General features: G+C 47.8%; 1 protein-coding gene across 2 annotated transcripts; it reads right to left on the reverse strand.

Moving 5' to 3' along the window:
* Window positions 1-1,724: 1,724 nt before the first annotated feature.
* On the reverse strand, window positions 1,725-25,505 carry LOC136678897 (solute carrier family 2, facilitated glucose transporter member 11-like). 2 transcript variants are annotated; one of them, XM_066657078.1, is made up of 12 exons: window positions 25,452-25,505; window positions 22,741-22,839; window positions 20,092-20,252; window positions 18,452-18,576; window positions 9,099-9,228; window positions 8,797-8,945; window positions 6,280-6,467; window positions 5,396-5,506; window positions 4,441-4,542; window positions 4,103-4,178; window positions 3,753-3,880; window positions 1,725-2,318 (listed from the first exon to the last, which is right to left on the reverse strand). In XM_066657078.1, exons 1-12 carry the CDS (start codon window positions 25,488-25,490, stop codon window positions 2,124-2,126), a joined length of 1,503 nt encoding a protein of 500 aa, XP_066513175.1. In that variant the 5' UTR covers window positions 25,491-25,505; the 3' UTR covers window positions 1,725-2,123. The 2 variants fall into 2 exon arrangements, with proteins under 2 accessions (XP_066513175.1, XP_066513174.1); XM_066657077.1 differs by lacking the exon at window positions 25,452-25,505 and adding an exon at window positions 24,970-25,298.
* Between the last annotated feature and the right edge of the window lie 498 nt (window positions 25,506-26,003).

Raw genomic sequence — 26,003 nt, forward strand, 5'->3', positions numbered from 1 at the left:
TTAGATCTGGTTTGATCATGACCTGAGCAGAGACCTGGGACTGGTTTGATCCCCAGGGCCAGCAGAAAAAAGGGGTAGAAGTAAAGGAAATATAATTTCACCTCCCTCAACATCCACAGCTGAGGTGCCCTTGAGCAAGGCCGCAAACTCCCAGCCGTGCCCTGGATGCTGTGGATGCCCATTGCTCATTTTCAATCATCCTTCCATTATCTGTAACCCCTTATCCAATTTAGGGTCGCGGGGGTCCAGAGCCTACCTGGAATCATTGGGCGCAAGGCGGGAATACACCCTGGAGGGGACGCCAGTCCTTCACAGGGCAACACAGATACATTCACTCACACACTCACACCTACGGACACTTTCGAGTCGCCAATCCACCTGCAACGTGTGGTTTTGGACTGTGGGAGGAAACCGGAGGAAACCCACGCGGACACGGGGAGAACACACCAACTCCTCACAGACAGTCACCCGGAGCTGGAATCGAACCCACAACCTCCAGGCCCCTGGAGCTGTGTGACTGCAACACTACCTGCTGCGCCACCGTGCCGCCCCTCATTTACAATCAATCTGACAAAAGTAACATTGCCCTGAGCAGCGCCTCCTAAAAATAAAGAGCACAAATGAGTCATTGGGAGGCACAATGGTGCAGTAGGTAGTGTCTCTGTCACAGCCCCAGGGACCTGGAGGTTGTGGGTTCAAGTCCCGCTCCGGGTGACTGTCTGTGAGGAGTGTGGTGTGTTCTCCCTGTGTCTGTGTGGGTTTCCTCCGGATGACTGTCTGTGAGGAGTGTGGTGTGTTCTCTCTGTGTCTGCGTGGGTTTCCTCCGGGTGACTGTTTGTGAGGAGTGTGGTGAGTTCTCCCTGTGTCTGCGTGGGTTTCCTCCGGGTGACTGTTTGTGAGGAGTGTGGTGAGTTCTCCCTGTGTCTGCGTGGGTTTCCTCCGGGTGACTGTTTGTGAGGAGTGTGGTGAGTTCTCCCTGTGTCTGCGTGGGTTTCCTCCGGGTGACTGTCTGTGAGGAGTGTGGTGAGTTCTCCCTGTGTCTGCGTGGGCTTCCTCCGGGTGACTGTCTGTGAGGAGTGTGGTGAGTTCTCCCTGTGTCTGCGTGGGCTTCCTCCGGGTGACTGTCTGTGAGGAGTGTGGTGAGTTCTCCCTGTGTCTGCGTGGGCTTCCTCCGGGTGACTGTCTGTGAGGAGTGTGGTGAGTTCTCCCTGTGTCTGCGTGGGTTTCCTCCGGGTGACTGTCTGTGAGGAGTGTGGTGTGTTCTCTCTGTGTCTGCGTGGGTTTCCTCCGGGTGACTGTCTGTGAGGAGTGTGGTGTGTTCTCCCTGTGTCTGTGTGGGTTTCCTCTGGGTGACTGTCTGTGAGGAGTGTGGTGTGTTCTCTCTGTGTCTGCGTGGGTTTCCTCCGGGTGACTGTCTGTGAGGAGTGTGGTGTGTTCTCCCTGTGTCTGTGTGGGTTTCCTCTGGGTGCTCCGGTTTCCTCCCAAGCTCCAAAAGCACACGTGGATTGGAGACTCAAAAGTGTCCGTAGGTGTGAGTGTGTGAGTGAATGTGTGAGTGTGTGTCGCCCTGTTAAGAACTGGCGCCCCCTCCAGGGTGTGTTCCCACCTAGTGCCCAGTGATTCTGGGTAGACTCCGGACCCACCGCCGCCCTGAACTGGATAAGAAATACACACAATGAATGAATGAAAAAAATGAGTCATTTACATATGTCCCATTTTTATTTTATTGTCATAGTTTTTTCTTATAAAAAGTTTAAAGACATTGACCAGATTCCTCTACAAACACAAATAAAACAATGACAGGTTTGGACATCTTATTATTATTATGTAATCACTGTATACACCTACATTTATTACACACACAACTGTAACAACCTAAGTGTATCTCAGAAGGAAATTAATAATAATAACAATTAAAGCACCATGATGGACAGTCCTCACTGATGAATAAAACTAGCCCTACACTTTAAAAAAAGTTCTAATTACAAGTGACAGTCCCTCTTTGAGTTAAAGAATGAATGTGAGACCTGTATCAAGGCACTGGTGTCTTTTACATCACTACGGTTAAAGGGCAGTATGCTTTGAGGAGGGAACAGTGTTTCTCTCCTGGAGGGTGAGTAGAGTTACAGTGACGTGGAGAGCAGAGGTCCTTCTGCGCCTTTAGCCGGGCTCAGTTTGGTCCTCTGTCGGCTCTGGAACTCACTCTGAATGTCCAGGAATGTTTTATTCTTGGTCTCAGGGACGATGAAGAAGATGAAGGTGGCTACGAAGCAACAGACCACCAGAAAAACCAGGAAACAGTACTGCTGCAGTCCGTTCTGAAGGAGAGAGAGAGAGAGAGAGAGAGAGAGAGAGAGAGAGAGAGAGAGAGAGAGAGAAAGAGAGAGTGAGAGAGAAGGAGAGGGAGAGAGAGAGAGAGGGAGAGAGAAGGAGAGAGAGAGAGAGCGAGAGAGTGAGAGAGAGAGGGAGAGAAAGAGGCAGAGAGAGAGAGAGAAAGAGAGTGAGAGAGAAGGAGAGGGAGAGAGAGAGGGAGAGAGAAGGAGAGAGAGAGAGAGAGAGAAAGAGAGAAGGAGAGAGAGAGAGAGAAAGAGTGAGAGAGAGACGGAGAGAAAGAGAGGCAGAGAGAGAGAGAGAAAGAGTGAGAGAGAAGGAGAGGGAGAGAGAGAGAGAGAAAGAGTGAGAGAGAAAGAGAGGGTGAGAGAAGGAGAGAGAGTGAGAGAGAAAGAGAGAGAGTGAGAGAAAGAGGGAGAGAGACAAAGGGAGAGAAAGAGTGAGAGAGAAGAAGAGAGAGTGAGAGAGAAAGAGAGAGAGAGAGAGAGTGAGAGAAAGAGAGAGGGAGAGAGAGAGAGATGATGTTGTAGTTAGTTGTTTGGGTCCCAGTCAATATTATATGAGTTTCACAGTAACTGACTACAACTGTAAAATAACAGCACAGAGAGGAGCCTTAACAATAAAACTATGACAGCACTATTATACATCACCTGTTTTACACTTTAATAAGAATAATACTTTAATACAGTAACACTGTTACACTCTAACTGATTGTTTCACTGACTACTGGACTCTACTGGACTCTACTGCACTGTGCTAGACTCTGCTCTCTGATTGGTTCCTGGTTGGTTTTCCACTCCCACAGCCCCCCCCCCCAGAAATGTATCAGTGTCGTCTCTAACCCCGTCTCTAAGGGGAACAGTGGGCTTTGGAAACCACAACAACGGCGGTGGTAATGTTAAGCGGTGTTTACTCATGGTGTATTGGTGTGTTGTTGTTGTTTGGGACTGAACACAGCTCCGTCATCAGTTCAGACAGATCAGTAGAGTTTGTTCCTTCCTTGTTGCAGCGTCCAGCTCTCGCTGGATTCTTTCGTCGGCCACCGATCCAAGGAACGTTTGAACCTCTTCAAAAGACCACGGCGTCATTTTACGAGCTGCCGTCGTGAGTCGGATAAAAACAAACGTGATCTCTGCTGCAGCTGGAGATTTTACAGATGGAGAGTTGGTGCTGGTCGTCTGCGTTGTGTGGCGTAGAGTGACGACTCTCTCTGGACAATCAGCGCTCTGCAAGGTTTACACGCCACGGTTTAGTCCCTACTCGACTCGCTCTGAACCACGAGAGAACAGCCACTAAACAAGAACCCGCTTCCAGAACCAGAACCTGATTCACCTCAGTAGTGTAGGGACCATGACTAAAACTGACTTAAAATAGATCTGAAGCAAAAAAAAAAAATTAGTGTGTGTGTGTGTGTGTTATACCACAATAAAGGGGAACATCATGCCGATGAAGAAGAAACTGAGCCAGTTGACTGATCCTCCGATCATGTACGCCGCGGGCCGCGTGGTCTGAGTGAACAGCTCAGTTGTCAGGATGTTAGTGACGCCCCCTACAGGTGCATCACACAGAACAGAACAGAGTTTTAAAGCTATATGCAGTTTGTACACGAGGACATGAGAAAAAAAGACTTCACTTCTTTCTTGCATCATTTGTAAACACCAGCTGTGAACCACCGTGGACTGAAATGGTCCAGTTTGGAAACAGTTGACAGGCTGTGTATTCACATTTGTATCTATTTATTAACCCTTTCATTCACTGGCTCAGATGTCACCTGGTCCAAGGCCGAAGCTGAGGATGAAGGCGAAAACACAGGTCATGCTGAGGTACGGCATCCAGGAGCTGTACTTCTGCACAAGAGAAACACAGAGGAACCAGAGCAAAAACCTTCATATCGATGTGTAATATTCCTCTAAACAACATCTCCATCGTTAAATAAACACAGATTACAGTAAAACAGAAGATTACAGACAACACACAGCTCAAGCTCACAGACAGTGACCCGAGGACATAATCCCACCCAGGAGCCTGAGACTCCGCAGCTGAGTGACCACCACGTGTGATTTTATATCTTCTTTTGGATAATTCATATTACTTTATTATAAACTTTACCTGAAAGGTGAGAGTGACAGTGAAGCAGATGCACCAAAAGGACATGAGTGTGTACCCTCCAATAATCAACACTCTCCGGCCCAGAGACTCAATCAGTAAACCCTGCAAAACACACACACACACACACACACACACCTACAATGAGGAACAGATCTACAGACTGACATTACCAAAAATAACAACACTGGAATTATATATAAAGAGGGGATTAAAAATGCATCTATCAAAATAGAACAGCCCTGAAGGCTAGCTCTACCAAAACTAACAGCTCTAAAGGCTGTACAATACCAATAATACCAACAGTGGTAAGGGTGGTTTCCCAGACAGGGATTAAGCCTAGTTCAGGATTGCACAGTCTATGTATTCAATTGAAATGATATAGTCCAGGACTAAGCTTAATCCCTGTCTGAGAAACCAATCCCCCAATGTCTGGCACTACAAAGATTAACAGCCATAAAGGCTGGCTCTACCAAAAATAAATATCTCAAGACTGGCTCCACCAAGACTAAAGACTACTCAGATTAAAAGCCCTAAATACAGGCTCCACCAAGACTAACCACCCTAAAGCCTGGCATTACAGAGTCTAACAGCCATAAAGGCTGTCTCTACCAAGACTAACAGCCCTAAAGACTGGCACTACAGAGTCTAACAACCTTAAAGGCTGTCTCTACCAAGACTAACAGCCCTAAAGACTGGCACTACAGAGTCTAACAACCTTAAAGGTTGTCTCTACCAAGACTAACAGCCCTAAAGACTGGCACTACAGAGTCTAACAGCCTTAAAGGCAGTCTCTACCAAGACTAACAGCCCCAAAGACGGGTACTATAGGGGCTAACAGCCTTAAAGGCTGTCTCTACCAAGACTAACAGCCCTAAAGACTGGCACTACAGAGTCAAACAGCCTTAAAGGCAGTCTCTACCAATAATATCAGCCATAAAGGCTGTTTGGGACTTACACAGGTCAATGCAGTGATGCACTCACAGGCTCCTGTCCCCACAGTGGCATAGGGAATTTTCTCAAATGGAATTCCAGCTTCAGCAAAAACATAATCTGCATAGAAATAAATCTGAGGCAAGAAAAAGAATCTTTCAGCACAGAGTTAAGATTGATTTATATTTAATTCGCATCGATGTATGTAAATATACTTTAACATAAAGTCAACATGGAACCTAGGGGGCAGCATCCAATCTAAAATGTATAAACGAGCAGCGTCACTGTCTGTGTGTGGTTTGGTTCATGCTCCTGTCATTCAATACACAGCCACTGGGGTCGCAGGTGTGTGCTGGTGCTGCTGCTGCTGCTGCTACTGATGATGTGTGTGTGTGTGTGTTTGTGTGTGTGTGTGTGTGTGTGTGTGTGTGTGTGTGTGTGTGTGTGTGTGTGTGTGTGTGCGAGCACTATTTTGAGCTCTTAGTTCTATCAGTGACACACAGACTATGGGTTATGGAGATGCACAGATCCAACCCAAACCAGCACCAGTATCCATCATTACACAGTATTATTCCATTCTAACATCTGGGAAGGCGTTGGAGCAGATTTGAGAAGCATGCTGTGAGGATTTGATGGCGTCCAGCCACATAAACCTTAGGGAGTTAAGGTACAGGTTTTGGATGATTAGTTCTGGATCACAAACTTCAGTCCAAGTCATGTCAGAGGTGGTAAATAGAGCTCAATCTCCCAGAGCATCTGGCCAACTCTTGGCATTGAGCATGTTTCTGATCAAGGGTTAAACACACTCGATCCTTAAAGAGTGAACCTCAGTGCGGCTGAAAACACTCACTACACTGGGTGTCTATGAGTGTTTAGACGTGTTGTTTATATAGGTTTGTGTCAGCGTACAGCGTTGATGCCGTTGAGCTGCTGCGCGGTGCTGATGACCATGATGGTGAAGAGCGGCCAGCGGAGGTTCTTGTCAGCGAAGAGCTCCCAGGGTTTCAGAGGTTTGACTCCTAAAGCACTCGCTCTCTCTCGCTCCATATCCTCTTTCTCTTCCTGATAGTTCTGTCCTCCATGAAGCTGCTTCAAAGCTGAGAGTGTAAACACACACACACATACACACACACACACACAAGGCAGAGATCAGAACATTCCTCAGCTCACAAGATCATTCTTGTTCATTATGCTCCAGTTAATCCACAGAATGCAGACATATCTCACCCAGGTGTCTGCCCACACTCCAGCTTTTCCTCACTGACATTTTCTGACCTTAACTGACCATTACTGACTACTACTGACCTTATTGACCATTACTGACCCTTACTGACCTTTACCAAACTTTACTGACTATTACTGACCCTTATTGACCATTACTGACCCTTACTGACCTTTACCAACCTTTACTGACTATTACTGACCCTTATTGACCATTACTGACCCTTACTGACCTTTATCAACCTTTACTGACTATTACTGACCCTTATTGACCATTACTGACCCTTACTGACCTTTACCAACCTTTACTGACTATTACTGGCCCTTATTTCCTTTACAAAACCTTTCTGAAGTTTAAACTTTACTGACAATTACAGACCCTTACTGACCATTACTGACCCCTCATGAACTTTACTGGGCATTACTACCTGTTACTGATCTTAACCAACCTTTACTGACCTTTATTGAGCTTTACTGGACATTTTAACCCTTACTGACCTTTACCAACCTTTACTGAACCTTACTGACTTTTACCAATCCTTCTGACATTCATTGACCCTTACTGACCTTACCTATACTCACACTTACTGACCCTTATTGACTATTACTGACCTTTACTGACCCATACTGACCGCTAGTCTTGCCTGTAATAATAAAGGGGATGTGCACGTAAAAACAAACAAACAACCAAAAAAAAAAAAAACTACTACTTTGTCATCAAAGCCTACCATTCTCTCTTGCACTATATTCGGGTTACATCTCAGATGTCACATACATTTAAATCGATTTAACCATCATTCATTCATTAAAATGTTCATTCATTCATACATAGATGCATACCTGTATTTATACACTTATTAATTAATTCGATCATTCCTGCATTCAAACAATTTCATTTGTTCATTCACCCACTCATAATTTATAGTAGAATAGTGTGGAGTAAAGTGTAGTGTAAAATATACTTTTTAAGTGTAGTGTAAAGTGTAGTGTAGTATAGTGTAGTGTAGTGTAGTGTAAAGTGTAGTGTAGTGTAAGGTTTAAAGTGTAAAGTGTAGTGTAGTGTAGTGTAAGGTGTAGAGTGTAGTGTAAAGTAGTGTTTAGTGTAGTGTAAATTGTAGTCTAAAATGCAGTGTAGAGTACAGTAGTGTAAAGTGTAGTATAGTGTAAATTGTAGTCTAAAGTTCAGTGTAGTGTAGTGTAGTGTAGTGTAAAGTAGTGTAAAGTGTAGTATAGTAAAAATTGTAGACTACAGTGCAGTGTAGTGTAGTGTAAAGTAGTGTATTGTAAAATGCAGTGTATTGTAGTGTAAATTGGTGTGTAGTGTAGTGTAGTGTAAAATAGTGTAAAGTGAAGTGTAGTGTATATTGTAGTGTAGTGTAAATTATTGTAAAATGTAGTGTTTTGTAGTTTAAAGTAGTGTAAAGTTTAGTGTAGTGTAATGTAATGTAATGTAAAGTGTAGTGTAGTGTAAATTAGTGTAAAGCGTAGTGTAGTGTAAAGCGTAGTGTAGTGTAAAGTAGTGTAAAGTGAAGTGTAGTGTAAAGTGTATTGAAGTGTAAAGTGCAGTGTAAATGAGTATAATAAGTACTCTAGTGTAGTGTAAACTGTACTGTAAATAAATGTAAACTGTACTGTAAATAAGTGTAAAGTGTAGTGTAATGTAGTGTAAAGTGTAGTGTAAATTAGTGTAAAGCATAATGTATTGTAGTGTAATGTAGTGTAGTGTAGTGTAAATTAATGTAAAGCTTAGTGTAGTGTAGTGTATTGTAAATTAGTGTAAAGTGTAGTGTAGTTTAGTGTAGTGTAAATTGTAGTGTAAATTAGTGTAGTGTAAAGTGTAGTGTAAATTAGTGTAAGGCATAGTGTAGTGTAGTGTAAATTTGTGTAAATTAGTATAAATCGTAGTGTAGTGTAAATCAGTGTAAAGCATAGTGTAGTGTAGTGTAAATTAGTGTAAAGCATTGTGTAGTGTAGATTAGTGTAAAGTGTAGTGTAGTATAGTGTAGTGTAGTGTAAATTAGTGTAAAGTGTTGTTTAGTATAGTGTAGTGTAGTGTAGATTAATGTAAAGCGTTGTGTAGTGTAGTGTAGTGTAGTGTGAAAGTAGAGTAAAGTGTAGTGTAAATTGGTGTAAAGCATAGTGTAGTGTAGTGTAGTGTAGTGTAGTGTAGTGTAGTGTGAAATTAGTGTAGTGTATTGTAAATACCCATGTTGCAGGCGTGGTCATTGCTGCGGTCGATCAGTAGATACCGTGGACTCTCAGGAAACCAGGGCAGGAGCATCAGCTGCAGAAGAGCAGGGATACAGGTAGTGGACAGGAGGAGGGGCCAGTACTCTTCTCTCCCCAACAGCTCACTGTAATACACACACACACACACACACACACACACACACACACACACATACACAAACACAATTGATTACTTATAGGGGATATGAAATAATCTGTAGTGAATACTGATTAATCCATAGTATGTAAAAAATTATTAACAGTGGTTAGGAACTGACTTGAGTCCCATGACCTGTCCAGTGAAAATGCCCCCGGTAATGAAGATGGATGTTCCCATGGCCATTGCACCCCTCAGAGCCCGGGGTGCAATCTCGCCCAGATAGAGGGGCTGAACACAGATTGCTACACCTGTCAATCAACCACAGTTAACCAGTCAGAATCAGCCAATCAGAAACTTTTTATTACTGACTGCATTCTCTTATGGTGCTCATGTATGTGAGAATATATATCTATTCATTCATTGATTATCATTCATTATCTGTAACCGCTTATCCAGTTCAGGGTCGCGGTGGGTCCAGAACCTACCTGGAATCATTGAGCGCAAGGCGGGAATACACCCTGGAGTGGGCGCCAGTCCTTCACAGGGCAACACAGACACACACACATTCACTCACACCCTCGGACACTTTTGAGTCGCCAATCCACCTACAAACATCTGTTTTTGGAGCGTGGGAGGGAAACGGAGCACCCAGAGGAAACCCACACAGACACAGAGAGAACACACCACACTCCTCACAGACAGTTACCCGGAAGAAACCCACGCAGATACAGGGAGAACACACCACACTCCTCACAGACACTCACCCGGAGGAAACCCACACAGACACAGAGAGAACACACCACACTCCTCACAGACAGTCACCCGGAGGAAACCCACGCAGACACAGGGAAAAAACACCACACTCCTCACAGACACTCACCCGGAGGAAACCCACACAGACACGGAGAGAACACACCACACTCCTCACAGACAGTCACCCGGAGGAAACCCACGCAGACGCTGGGAGAACACACCACACTCCTCACAGACACTCACCCGGAGGAAACCCACACAGACACAGAGAGAACACACCACACTCCTCACAGACAGTCACCTGGAGGAAACCCACACAGACACAGGGAGAACACACCACACTCCTCACAGACAGTCACCCGGAGGAAACCCACACAAACACAGAGAGAACTCACCACACTCCTCACAGACAGTCACCCGGACGAAACCCACACTGAGACAGAGAGAACACACCACACTCCTCACACACAGTCACCTGGAGGAAACCCACGCAGACACAGGGAGAACACACCACACTCCTCACAGACAGTCACCCGGAGGAAACCCACGCAGACACAGGGAGAACACACCACACTCCTCACACACAGTCACCCGGAGGAAACCCACACTGAGACAGAAAGAACACACCACACTCCTCACAGTCACCTGGAGGAAACCCACACAGACACAGGGAGAACACTCCACACTCCTCACAGACAGTCACACGGAGGAAACCCATGCAGACACAGGGAGAACACACCACACTCCTCACACACAGTCACCCGGAGGAAACCCACGCAGACACAGGGAGAACACACTACACTCCTCACAGACAGTCACGCGGAGGAAACCCACACAGACACAGAGAGAACACACCACACTCCTCACAGACAGTCACCCGGAGGAAACCCACGTAGACGCTGGGAGAACACACCACACTCCTCACAGACACTCACCCGGAGGAAACCCACACAGACACAGAGAGAACACACCACACTCCTCACAGACAGTCACCTGGAGGAAACCCACACAGACACAGGGAGAACACACCACACTCCTCACAGACACTCACCCGGAGGAAACCCACACAAACACAGAGAGAACACACCACACTCCTCACAGACAGTTACCCGGAGGAAACCCACGCAGATACAGGGAGAACACACCACACTCCTCACAGACACTCACCCGGAGGAAACCCACACAGACACAGAGAGAACACACCACACTCCTCACAGACAGTCACCCGGAGGAAACCCACGCAGACACAGGGAAAAAACACCACACTCCTCACAGACACTCACCCAGAGGAAACCCACACAGACACGGAGAGAACACACCACACTCCTCACAGACAGTCACCCGGAGGAAACCCACGCAGACGCTGGGAGAACACACCACACTCCTCACAGACACTCACCCGGAGGAAACCCACACAGACACAGAGAGAACACACCACACTCCTCACAGACAGTCACCTGGAGGAAACCCACACAGACACAGGGAGAACACACCACACTCCTCACAGACACTCACCCGGAGGAAACCCACACAAACACAGAGAGAACACACCACACTCCTCACAGTCACCTGGAGGAAACCCACACAGACACAGGGAGAACACACCACACTCCTCACAGACACTCACCCGGAGGAAACCCACACAGACACAGGGAGAACACACCACACTCCTCACAGACAGTCACAAGAGGAAACCCACACTGAGACAGAGAGAACACACCACACTCCTCACAGACACTCACCTGGAGGAAACCCACGCAGACACGGGAGAACACACCACACTCCTCACAGACAGTCACCCGGAGGAAACCCACGCAGACACAGGGAGAACACACCACACTCCTCACAGACAGTCACCCGGAGGAAACCCACGCAGACACAGGGAGAACACACCACACTCCTCACACACAGTCACCCGGAGGAAACCCACACAGACACAGAGAGAACACACCACACTCCTCACAGACAGTCACCCGGAGGAATCCTACGCAGACGCAGGGAGAACACACCACGCTCCTCACAGACAGTCACCCGGAGGAAACCCACGCAGACGCAGGGAGAACACACCACACTCCTCACAGACACTCACCCGGAGGAAACCCACACAGACACGGAGAGAACACACCACACTCCTCACAGACAGTCACCCGGAGGAAACCCACGCAGACGCTGGGAGAACACACCACACTACTCACAGACACTCACCCGGAGGAAACCCACACAGACATAGAGAGAACACACCACACTCCTGACAGACAATCACCTGGAGGAAACCCACACAGATACAGGGAGAACACACCACACTCCTCACAGACACTCACCCGGAGGAAACCCACACAAACACAGAGAGAACACACCACACTCCTCACAGACAGGCACAGGAAGAAACCCACACTGAGACAGAGAGAACACACCACACTCCTCACAGACAGTCACCTGGAGGAAACCCACACAGACACAGGGAGAACACACCACACTCCTCACAGACAGTCACCCGGAGGAAACCCACACAAACACAGAGAGAACTCACCACACTCCTCACAGACAGTCACCCGGAGGAAACCCACGCAGACACAGGGAGAACACATCACACTCCTCACACACAGTCACCCGGAGGAAACCTACACTGAGACAGAGAGAACACACCACACTCCTCACAGTCACCTGGAGGAAACCCACACAGACACAGGGAGAACACACCACACTCCTCACAGACAGTCACCCGGAGGAAACCCACACAGACACGGAGAGAACACACCACACTCCTCACAGACAGTCACCCGGAGGAAACCCACGCAGACGCTGGGAGAACACACCACACTCCTCACAGATACTCACTCGGAGGAAACCCACACAGACACAGAGAGAACACACCACACTCCTCACAGACAGTCACCTGGAGGAATCCCACACAGACACAGGGAGAACACACCACACTCCTCACAGACAGTCACCCGGAGGAAACCCACACAAACACAGAGAGAACTCACCACACTCCTCACAGACAGTCACCCGGAGGAAACCCATACTGAGACAGAGAGAACACACCACACTCCTCACACACAGTCACCTGGAGGAAACCCACGCAGACACAGGGAGAACACACCACACTCCTCACAGACAGTCACCCGGAGGAAACCCATGCAGACACAGGGAGAACACACCACACTCCTCAAACACAGTCACATGGAGGAAACCCACACAGAGACAGAGAGAACACACCACACTCCTCACAGTCACCTGGAGGAAACCCACACAGACACAGGGAGAACACACCACACTCCTCACAGACAGTCACCCGGAGGAAACCCACGCAGACACAGGGAGAACACACCACACTCCTCGCAGACAGTCACCCGGAGGAAACCCACGCAGACACAGGGAGAACACACTACACTCCTCACAGACAGTCACCTGGAGGAAACCCACACAGAGACAGAGAGAACACACCACACTCCTCACACACAGTCACCTGGAGGAAACCCACGCAGACACAGGGAGAACACACCACACACCTCACAGACAGTCACCCGGAGGAAACCCACGCAGACACAGGGAGAACACACCACACTCCTCACACACAGTCACCCGGAGGAAACCCACGCGGAGACAGAGAGAACACACCACACTCCTCACAGACAGTCACTTGGAGGAAACCCACGCAGACACAGGGAGAACACACTACACTCCTCACAGACACTCACCCGGAGGAAACCCACACAGACACAGAGAGAACACACCACACTCCTCACACACAGTCACCCGGAGGAAACCCATACAGACACAGAAAGAACACACCACACTTCTCACAGACAGTCACCCGGAGGAAACCCACACAGACACAGGGAGAACACACCACACTCCTCACACACAGTCACCCGGAGGAAACCCATACAGACACAGAAAGAACACACCACACTCCTCACAGACAGTCACCCGGAGGAAACCCACGCAGACGCAGGGAGAACACACCACATTCCTCACAGACACTCACCCGGAGGAAACCCACACAGACACAGGGAGAACACACCACACTCCTCACAGACACTCACCCGGAGGAAACCCACACAAACACAGAGAGAACACACCACACTCCTCACAGACAGTCACAGGAAGAAACCCATACTGAGACAGAGAGAACTCACCACACTCCTCACAGTCACCTGGAGGAAACCCACACAGACACAGGGAGAACACACCACACTTCTCACAGACAGTCACCCGGAGTAAACCCACGCAGACACAGGGAGAACACACCACACTCCTCACACACAGTCACCCGGAGGAAACCCACGCAGAGACAGAGAGAACACACCACACTCCTCGCAGACAGTCACCCGGAGGAAACCCACGCAGACACAGGGAGAACACACTACACTCCTCACAGACAGTCACCCGGAGGAAACCCACACAGACACAGAGAGAACACACCACACTCCTCACAGACAGTCACAAGAGGAAACCCACACTGAGACAGAGAGAACACACCACACTCCTCACAGACACTCACCCGGAGGAAACCCAGGCAGACACAGGTAGAACACACCACACTCCTCACAGACAGTCACCTGGAGGAAACCCACGCAGACACAGAGAGAACACACCACACTCCTCACAGACAGTCACCCGGAGGAAACCCACGCAGACACAGGGAGAACACACCACACTCCTCACACACAGTCACCTGGAGGAAACCCACACTGAGACAGAGAGAACACACCACACTCCACACAGTCACCTGCAGGAAACCCACACAGACACAGGGAGAACACACCACACTCCTCACAGACAGTCACCCGGAGGAATCCCACGCAGACACTGGGAGAACACACCACACTCCTCACACACAGTCACCCGGACGAAACCCACGCAGAGACAGAGAGAACACACCACACTCCTCGCAGACAGTCACCCGGAGGAAACCCACGCAGACACAGGTAGAACACACTACACTCCTCACAGATAGTCACCCGGAGGAAACCCACACAGACACAGAGAGAACACACCAAACTCCTCACAGACCGTCACAAGAGGAAACCCACACTGAGACAGAGAGAACACACCACACTCCTCACACACAGTCACCTGGAGGAAACCCACGCAGACACAGGGAGAACACACCACACTCCTCACAGACAGTCACCTGGAGGAAACCCACACTGAGACAGAGAGAACACACCACACTCCTCACAGGCAGTCACCCGGAGGAAACCCACGCAGTCGCAGGGAGAACACACCACACTCCTCACAGACACTCACCCGGAGGAAACCAACACAGCCACAGGGAGAACACACCATACTCCTCACAGACACTCACCCGGAGGAAACCCACACAATCACAGAGAGAACACACCACACTCCTCACAGACAGTCACCCGGAGGAAACCCACGCAGACACAGGGAGAACACACCACACTCCTCACACACAGTCACCCGGAGGAAACCCACGCAGACGCAGGGAGAACACACCACACTCCTCACAGACACTCACCCGGAGGAAACCCACACAGCCACAGGGAGAACACACCACACTTCTCACAGACAGTCACAGGAGGAAACCCACAGTGAGACAGAGAGAACACACCACACTCCTCACAGACAGTCACCTGGAGGAAACCCACGCAGACACAGGGAGAACACACCACACTCCTCACAGACAGTCACCCGGAGGAATCCCACACAGACACAGGGAGAACACACCACACTCCTCACACACAGTCACCCGGAGGAAACCCACGCGGAGACAGAGAGAACACACCACACTCCTCACAGACAGTCACTTGGAGGAAACCCACGCAGACACAGGGAGAACACACTACACTCCTCACAGACACTCACCCGGAGGAAACCCACACAGACACAGAGAGAACACACCACACTCCTCACAGACAGTCACCTGGAGGAAACCCACACAGACACAGGGAGAACACACCACACTCCTCACAGACACTCACCCGGAGGAAACCCACACAAATACAGAGAGAACTCACCACACTCCTCACAGACACTCACCCAGAGGAAACCCACACAGACACAGCGAGAACACACCACACTCCTCACAGACACTCACCCGGAGGAAACCCACACAGACACAGGGAGAACACACCACACTCCTCACAGACAGTCACAGGAAGAAACCCACACTGAGACAGAGAGAACACACCACACTCCTCACAGACAATCACCTGGAGGAAACCCACACAGACACAGGGAGAACACACCACACTCCTCACAGACAGTCACCCGGAGGAAACCCACACAGACACAGGGAGAACACACCACACTCCTCACAGACAGTCACCCGGAGGAAACCCACACAGACACAGAGAGAACACACCACACTCTTCACAGACAGTCACAAGAGGAAACCCACACTGAGACAGAGAGAACACACCACACTCCTCACACACAGTCACCTGGAGGAAACCCACGCAGACACAGGGAGAACACACCACACTCTTCACAGACAGTCACCTGGAGGAAACCCACGCAGACACAGAGAGAACACACCACACTCCTCACAGACAGTCACCCGGAGGAAACCCATGCAGACACAGGGAAAACACACCACACTCCTCACACACAGTCACCTGGAGGAAACCCACACAGACACAGAGAGAACACACCACACTCCTCACAGGCAGTCACACGGAGGAAACCCATGCAGACGCAGGGAGAACACACCACACTCCTCACAGACACTCACCCGGAGGAAACCCACACAGACACAGGGAGAACACACCACACTCCTCACAGACACTCACCCGGAGGAAGCCCACACAGACACAGGGAGAACACACCACACTCCTCACAGACACTCACCCGGAGGAAATCCACACAAACACAGAGAGAACACACCACACTCCTCACAGACAGTCACAGGAAGAAACCCACACTGAGACAGAGAGAACACACCACACTCCTCACAGGCAGTCACCCGGAGGAAACCCACGCAGACGCAGGGAGAACACACCACACTCCTCACAGACACTCACCCGGAGGAAACCCACACAGCCACAGGGAGAACACAACACACTCCTCACAGACACTCACCCGGAGGAAACCCACACAGACACAGGGAGAACACACCACACTCCTCACAGAGACTCACCCGGAGGAAACCCACACAAACACAGAGAGAACACACCACACTCCTCACAGACAGTCACAGGAAGAAACCCACACTGAGACAGAGAGAACACACCACACTCCTCACACACAGTCACCTGGAGGAAACCCACACAGACACAGGGAGAACACACCACACTCCTCACAGACAGTCACCCGGAGGAAACCCACACAAACCCAGAGAGAACACACCACACTCCTCACAGACAGTCACAGGAGGAAACCCAAAGTGAGACAGAGAGAACACACCACACTCCTCACAGACAGTCACCTGGAGGAAACCCACGCAGACACAGGGAGAACACACCACACTCCTCACAGACAGTCACCCGGAGGAAACCCACGCAGACACAGGGAGAACACACCACACTCCTCACACACAGTCACCCGGAGGAAACCCACGCGGAGACAGAGAGAACACACCACACTCCTCACAGACAGTCACTTGGAGGAAACCCACACAGACACAGGGAGAACACACTACACTCCTCACAGACACTCACCCGGAGGAAACCCACACAGACACAGAGAGAAACCCACACAAACACAGAGAGAACTCACCACACTCCTCACAGACACTCACCCAGAGGACACCCACACTGAGACAGAGAGAACACACCACACTCCTCACAGACACTCACCCGGAGGAAGCCCACACAGACACAGGGAGAACACACCGCACTCCTCACAGACACTCACCCGGAGGAAACCCACACAAACACAGAGAGAACACACCACACTCCTCACAGACAGTCACAGGAGGAAACCCACACTGAGACAGAGAGAACACACTACACTCCTCACACACAGTCACCTGGAGGAAACCCACGCAAACGCAGGGAGAACACACCACACTCCTCACAGACACTCACCCGGAGGAAACCCACACAGACACAGGGAGAACACACCATACTCCTCACAGACACTCACCCGGAGGAAACCCACACAAACACAGAGAGAACACACCACACTCCTCACAGACAGTCACCCGGAGGAAACCCACACAGACACAGGGAGAACACACCACACTCCTCACAGACAGTCACCTGGAGGAAACCCACACAAACACAGAGAGAACACACCACACTCCTCACAGACAGTCACCCAGAGGAAACCCACACAGACACAGAGAGAACACACCACACTCCTCACAGACAGTCACAGGAGGAAACCCACACTGAGACAGAGAGAACACACCACACTCCTCACAGACACTCACCCGGAGGAAACCCACGCAGACACAGGGAGAACACACCACACTCCTCACACACAGTCACCTGGAGGAAACCCATGCGGAGACAGAGAGATCACACCACACTCCTCACAGACAGTCACCCGGAGGAAACCCACGCAGACACAGGGAGAACACACCACACTCCTCACAGACAGTCACCCGGAGCAGGAATCGAACCCAGAACCTCCAGGTCCCTAGAGCTGTGTAACTGCGACACCTACCTGCTGCGCCACCGTGCCGCCTATATTTATCAATATATAATAATAATAATAATAATAATAATATATATTTAATTATAGAACTGTGTTAAATAAACTCAATCTCTCATTCAATATGTGTACAATGTGTGTGTGTGTGTGTGTGTGTGTGTGTGTGTGTGAGTGTTGGGATGAGCCTCATACAGTTGGTGTATTCACCTGCGTTTATTCCGGAGAGGAAGCGTCCGATGATCAGCAGCTCGAAGGCACTGACGTGGTAACTCAACCCCATCAACAGAGCGGCCAACAAAGCAAAGGAGTTATTGATCAGTAAACTCCCCTTCCTGAGAGAGAGAGAGAACAGAGAGAGGGAGAGAGAGAGAGAGCAGAGAGAGAGAGAGTGAGAGAGAGAGAGAACAGAGAGAGAGAGAGAGAATAGAGAGAGAGTGAGAGAGAGAGAGAACAGAGAGAGAGAGAGAGAGAGAGAGAGAGAGAGAGAATAGAGAGAGAGTGAGAGAGAGAGAGAACAGAGAGAGAGAGAGAGAGAGAACAGAGAGAGAGAGAGAGAGGGAGTGAGAGAACAGAGAGAGAGAGAGAGAGAGAACAGGGAGAGAGAGAGAGAACAGGGAGAGAGAGAGAGAGAGAGAAAGTGAGAGAGAGAGAGAGGGAGTGAGAGAGTGTTCTTGTTTTTATTAATTCCTTCATTCCTTCGAGGTTTGTCCCTGTTCTGATGAACGTTCAGTGCCTCCCTGAGGGTAACAGCTCAAACAATTCAAAGCCCGGGTGGGAGCTGTCCATAATTATATATTTTGCTCTGTTTAAGCAGCGTGATGTGTAGATGTCCATCAGAGGTGGGGGTGGTTCTCTCCTGTGCTCTCTTGCCTCCCCCTGTCAGCCACGGTGCAACCGCCGTGACCCACAGGGATACAGTACGACATCCAGGTCGTGCTTCCCGAGGACTCTCAGAGAGAGAAAACAGTGAGAGAGGAGGGGGCATAAGGAGAAGTGACTGAGTGAGAAGAGACAGAGAGAAAGTGAGAAGAGAAATAAAAGAGAGACAGAGGAGTGAGAGAAATAAGAGAGAGAGAGACACACACACACACACAGAGAGAGAGAGAGAGAGAGAGAGAGAGAGAGAGAGAGAGAGAGAGAGAGAGAGAGAGAGAGGGGGCATAAGGAGAAGTGACTGAGTGAGAAGAGACAGAGAAAGTGAGAAGTAAAATGAAAGAGAGACAGAGGAGTGAGAGAAATGAAAGAGAGACAGTGGAGTGAGAGAAATGAGAGAGAGACAGAGAGGAGGGGTTCACTATGAAGTGACAGAGTGAGTGGGAAGAGAGAGAGAAATAAGAGCAATGAAAAAGAGAGGAGTGTGAGAGAAATGAGCGAAATTAAGAAATGAGACACATGAGGGAAAGAAAGTGAGATGTGAGAGCGATGAAAGAGAGACAGAGGAGTGAGAGAAATGAGAGAGAGACAGAGGGGTGAGAAAAATGAGAGAGAGAGAGAGAGAGAGAGAGAGGAGGGGTTCACTGTGAAGTGACAAAGTGGGAAGAGAGAGAGAAAAAGAGAGGAGTGTGAGAGAGATGAGCCAAACTAAGAAATGAGCGACATGAGGGAAAGAGAGAGAAAGTGAGATGTGAGGGTGATGAAAGAGACAGAGAAAGGAGAGAAAGAGAGTGGTATAATAAAAGAAGACACAAATAATGAGGAGAGGGAGGATAATGAGAAGGGAGACGAAGTGAGAAGAGATTATGAAGAGAGAATGAGAAGAGGGATAATGAGAAACAGGGATAGACGAGAGAAAGAGAGAGAGGTGAAAACGAATGGACTTTGATGTCGTTGGAGGTCGTTGTGCTCACCTGCCGAACCTGATGGCCAGTGTTCCTCCGACCGAGGCGCCGATGAGTCCTCCGATTGTGAAGATGGAGACAATGGTGGACCAGAGGAAGGTCAGCAGCTCAGGAGAAATGATATCTCCATAGCGCTCCAACCACGTCTCATTAATAAACGACTGCACAGCCTGAAGGTGTGAGATACATTTACAGTATTCAGCTTTTACAGCGTTTACAGAAGAAACCCACACCAGCAGGAGGTCAGGAATATGCTGTGTATTTGCCCCGATTCCATCAAGCTTCACACACACACACACACACACACACACACACACACCCATGGATAGTGTCACACACTCGCCCAGTCACTCACACACTCAGCCAGTCACTCACACACACACACACACACACACACACCCATGGATAGTGTCACACACTCGCCCAGTCACTCACACACTCAGCCAGTCACTCACACACACACACACACACACACACACACACACACCCACCCGTGGATATTGTCACACACTCGCCCAGTCACTCACACACTCAGCCAGTCACACACACACACACACACACCCGTGGACAGTGTCACACACTCACCCAGTCACTCACACACAAACACACACACCCGTGGATATTGTCACACACTCGCCCAGTCACTCACACACAAACACACACACACCCGTGGATATTGTCACACACTCGTCCGGTCACTCACACATTCACCCAGTCACTCTCACACACACACACACACACACACACACGCACACACACACACTGTCTCACACACTCGCACTCGCATTGACATGCTCTAAAATTCAACCCCCCCCTCACCCCCCATGCACAAACACACACACACACACACAGTCACGCTCTCGCTCATGCTCTCAGGCTCATGCACAAGATAGCTTTATAAATCATGAGTATTATTAACATTTTTAAAGTTATTATCCACAACTCGAACAGAGCTCCTGCAGTGAGACACACACGTGCTCTGTCTGGAAATAAATATTCTGTTCAAGCGTTTTCCTAATCTCCGCCTGAATAAAACACACTGGAAGCACATGACTGTGCAGACGGCTGGATTTCATTCATGAGAGAACGAGGGTGTGGATATCTGCTCCAAAGAACATTAATAACAAGGATGGGTTTCATTTTAATATCAACTTTCACAGGTTTTTAAAACTAGAATCAGTGTAAAAAACAAGCTTGTGTGACACTGTCCACAGGAGTGTGTGTGTGTGTGTGTGTGAGACTGGGTGAGTGTGTGAGTGACTGGGTGAGTGTGTGAGTGACTGGGTGAGTGTGTGGCACTGTCCACAGTTGTGTGTGTGTGTGTGAGTGACTGGGCGAGTGTGTGACAATATCCACGGGTGTGTGTGTGTGCACGGGGGGAGAGGGTGTGTGGGGGGCTGAATTTTTGAGCATGTCAATGCGAGTGCGAGTGTGTGAGATTGTGTGTGTGTGTGTGTGTGTGTGTGTTGACTAAATAAGTGAAGCTGTGAGAGTGTGAGGGTTCATGTGTTTGAATGTGTGTGTGAGTGTTAATGTGAATGAGTGTGTATCTGAGTGTTTGTGGGTGTGTGTGTGTGTTTTAATGTGTACGTGTATGTGAGTGTGTATGTGAATGACTGTTAAGTGTTTACAAGTGTGTGTGTGTGTGTGTGTGTGTGTGTGTGTGTGTGTGTGTGTGTGTGTGTGTGTGTTTGTGCGTGTGTGTCATGCCCGATTTCTCCTGGTCACCCCTCTGGAGTGTGACTGAGCTCCCGATTCAGGGTGAGATTAAAGGGCATGTGACTCCTATGGTGTAAAAAGCTCTGAACCACAGTCTTCACCACATCAGCTCTTTGTGTTTCTAATCCACACTCGGTTCTGAGTAAAATCCACCACACACACATTCGCCCTCGTTAATTACCCTCACGTGGTTCTGCTTCCAAAAGTAGCCAAACCCAACAGCAACAGAAACGGCCCCCCTCTATTCCTTTATACAGACCACCGACCTCTACTCACTACACAGAACGATCCCTGGATTAGGAACAGCTACCATGTCTCTACACTCACTGTCCGCTTTATCAGCTCCACTGACCACACAGGTCCATCTATTGCTCTGCATACTTTCTTATGCCCATTTCCCCATGTTCTTCAATGGTCAGGACCCACACAGAGCAAGTGACACTGAGGTGGTGGTGAGTGGATCAGAGACAGCAGTGCTGCTGGAGTGTCCACGCTGTAATGAGAATAATCCACAACACTAGATAATCAAAATGTCCTGCCACCAGTGTCCTGTGGGGGGAGGGGGGGGGCGTCCTGTGCCGACTGATGAAGGACTAGAGGACGACCAACACAAACTGTGCAGTGACAGATGAGAGCTACTCTCTCTGACTGATCCAGCGCAACACACCACCACCAGCAGGTCACTGTCGCTGCAGCACTGAGAATCTAAATCAGACTTGCTCTGTGGGGGGCCTGAGTGTCGAAGAACAGGGTGAAATGGGGTGAAGAAAGTATGCAGAGCCACTGTTGAACTACAGTCTGTAATTGCAGAACTAAGGAGTGACCGGTGTGGTCGGTGGAGCTGTTAATATGGGTGTAGTTAGAAGGTAAGTGTTCCTAATCCAGTCATGGCTCAGTGTATAGAACACTGTTATAATAAAAATAATGTGTTGTTCTGACCTTGGTGGGAGAATTTATGATGGAGATGTTGTAGCCGTACTGAAACGTTCCTCCAATACACGCAGACCACACGGCCATCAGCAGGGTTTTACTGGGAACCTGCAAGTACACACACAGTTAATCACACCTGAGATCATCACACACACCATGATTTAAACCTGAGATCATCACACACACCATTGTTTATACCTGAGATCATCACACACAGCTTTATTTATACCTGAGACCATCACACACACAGTTATTTATACCTGAGACCATCACACACACCATTATTTATACCTGAGACCATCACACACACAGTTATTTATACCTGAGACCATCACACACACCATTATTTATACCTGAGACCATCACACACACAGTTATTTATACCTGAGACCATCACACACACCATTATTTATAGCAGAGACCACCACACACAGCTTCATTTATACCTGAGACCATCACACACACCATTATTTATAGCTGAGATCATCACACAGTGTATCTCACCTGAGCTCCTAACACACCTGAGATCATCACACACATCTGAGACAACACATGCCAAGTATTAAAATATTTATTTGAACCATTTTTCCCTAATGGCGACCCCTGCTAGAAAACCATTATATTCTGTGTTTTCTGGTCAACAGGAATGACCCCGCTGACTCTGCAGAATAAACCAGGACCAGACCAGACTAAACCAGTATAAATCAGCTTACACCAGCACAGAAATCCTGCTGGACTGTGCTGTATTTTTCAGCTGTGCCTTTTATGGGACTGATACACAAACAGCAAGGAACTGGCCCCTGGCCACTCAAAGATTATTCCTCTAACCTGAGTATCTATCTTAAGTCTCTTATTATCAAATTGTATTTCTAAATATACAACTAACTACCTGTCTAGCTATCTAAGTGGCTAAATACATAACTAGTAAATTTAGTAAATGTCTCACTGATAGCTAGCTAGCTCATTAGCTAATTTTCTGGGTTTCTAAACAGTAATTTATTAGTAACTGATAAAGTAATTTTCTCAATAACTAGCTAGCTAAGTGCCTAATAATTAAACAGAGTTACTATGTAGTCATTGAGCTAAATACCTACGTAACTAACTGAGTTAATGAATATGCTAACTGTTTACTGATTTCTTCACCAAGCAAATGACTGGTTAACTAGCTAGCTACATAACTACCCTACTGATTAACAAACAGAGCAGTTATGCATCAGGTGGGCATCATGTGGTGCCAACATTTATCCCATGAACAAAACCTGCTGGGGTTATGTGGGGCTGTCCATGTGGGGGTGATGTCTGGGCAGCAACTGAACTGGAAGATTAGACAACTACACAATTAGCATGCTAGCTACAACATGAACTCTCTACATCAATTGCCTGACAGGAAACTGCACAATAACTTGGATAAAAGCTTTTCTGTGAGGAGTAAAGAGCAGTGTTGGAAGAGATGGCCATCAAAGCTTAAATATTGCAGCATATTAATATTAAATATAACTACATTAGCTTAGTCTTCTATACTCTGATGTCTTTCCAAAGTGTGTATGAGTAAATATTCAGGCAATGAAACATTCAATATGCTTTTATTATTTTGTAAATCCACCTCTCTCTAAATCACATTTCTGTAACAATAATAACAAATACAGCAATGTATATTTTAAACAACACAAACATAATATATATTTTAAAATAAACTGAATTATAAAACTGAAGTTTAAGAGGTTATTGTTTCTCCTGGTAACAATTTACAATAAGGGTACATTCATTAATGATATTAAATGTAATAAGACAGAAATAAGCATTATAAAAGATTAATTAAAGTCACAGTTCATTATTAATTAATGATAGTAACAAGAACTAGTATTATTTTAGGATCCTAACAGATGCTGTTTAATGCTATTTCTTGTTTATTATAATGATTTAATTATTAAATGTAACATTACCCAACCATTGTTGTCTTAGGTATCGTGAATTAATATAATATTATTGTAAAGTGCTACTGCATTTTTACTCATTTATTAATTTGTCAGTAATGAGGGTAGTTACTGAAACATTAGTTCTTCTTCTTCACACTCACATGTGACTCAACATATTCAGGGTCTTTATTGATGTTGTTTTCTGTCCCACTTTATTCATTTTTTTAACAAAAATTACAGAATAAAGAGCCTGTAGTAGAGGTTATTGTCATTGTGAATATTTCTGTAGTTATGTATTATTTATGCTAATGTCATCTCCTACCTTGATCTGACGACCCGGTTGTTTGATGTCTTTTAGTAAAGGCTGATATTCCTGCAGAGTCCCGTTTTCTTTACCCATTTTTTATCAGTTGTTTCTGGGTCCCACAGATGAGGTGTAAAGCCTTCTAGAGCTGTTTTTTAAGGAGGCAGCTGTTTAAGGAGGTAGCTGTCCGCCCCTGTGAGGGCTGTGTGTGTGTGAAATTGCAGTAATATAAGAGCAGATGGAGCAGAATACGTAGAAAAAGCAGATAAACAATTGAGGAGTTGTTCGTGTGACCCCTATTCGTCAAGCGCTTTCCAGCCCGAGCGTGGAGGCTAAGTTTATTCTGGGGTAAAGATGATGCTGCTGCATGACCAGCTCTGTGACACCACACAGACACACTCACACATACACACACATCAGCTGTGGATAAAGCATCGGATCCGCCCGTCCTGGAACTGGCCCCATACACACAGCGGCACACACACTCCTAACAGGCTTACCTTCAGCCTCACATGGGGAGAATCCTCAGTTTCACTCATTCTCTGCTTCAGTTTGTGAATTTTGGCTGAAACACACTGTCCTGGCAGGAGGAAAGGTGCAAACTCTACTGTTGCTTTATGTAATCCGGGCTAGGAAAGCCAAAATTCTTTGGGGGCGGTGTGTGAGTGTGTGTGTGTGTGTGTGTGTGTGTGTGTGTGCATGTGCTTAACCTGCAGCTTATTAACTTTGATCTTCACCTCCTTGCAGACAGGTGTCTATATGTAGGGCACCCTTACAGTAACTCAATGCTCTGAGACATATTTATATTAATGCCCCCTTTAGTTACAATTAAACAACTATACAACAATAAATAAATAACCAATAAATAACCATGTGCCATTTCACTGTGGTCCTGATGTGCTGTCTGGTTTTAATCACAAAGAATTCATTGTTGCCGAAGTCAAGTGACCAGCAACATGCCTAAAAAGCCTCTCTGACCTGCCACAGGCCGAACAGAGGGAGGAAATGTGGTGGGAGAGTTTAATTAGTCAAGTACATTATGGGAATCTGTG

This window comes from Hoplias malabaricus, chromosome Y (assembly GCF_029633855.1).
Source record: "Hoplias malabaricus isolate fHopMal1 chromosome Y, fHopMal1.hap1, whole genome shotgun sequence".
In the NCBI taxonomy this organism is placed as follows: domain Eukaryota; kingdom Metazoa; phylum Chordata; class Actinopteri; order Characiformes; family Erythrinidae; genus Hoplias; species Hoplias malabaricus.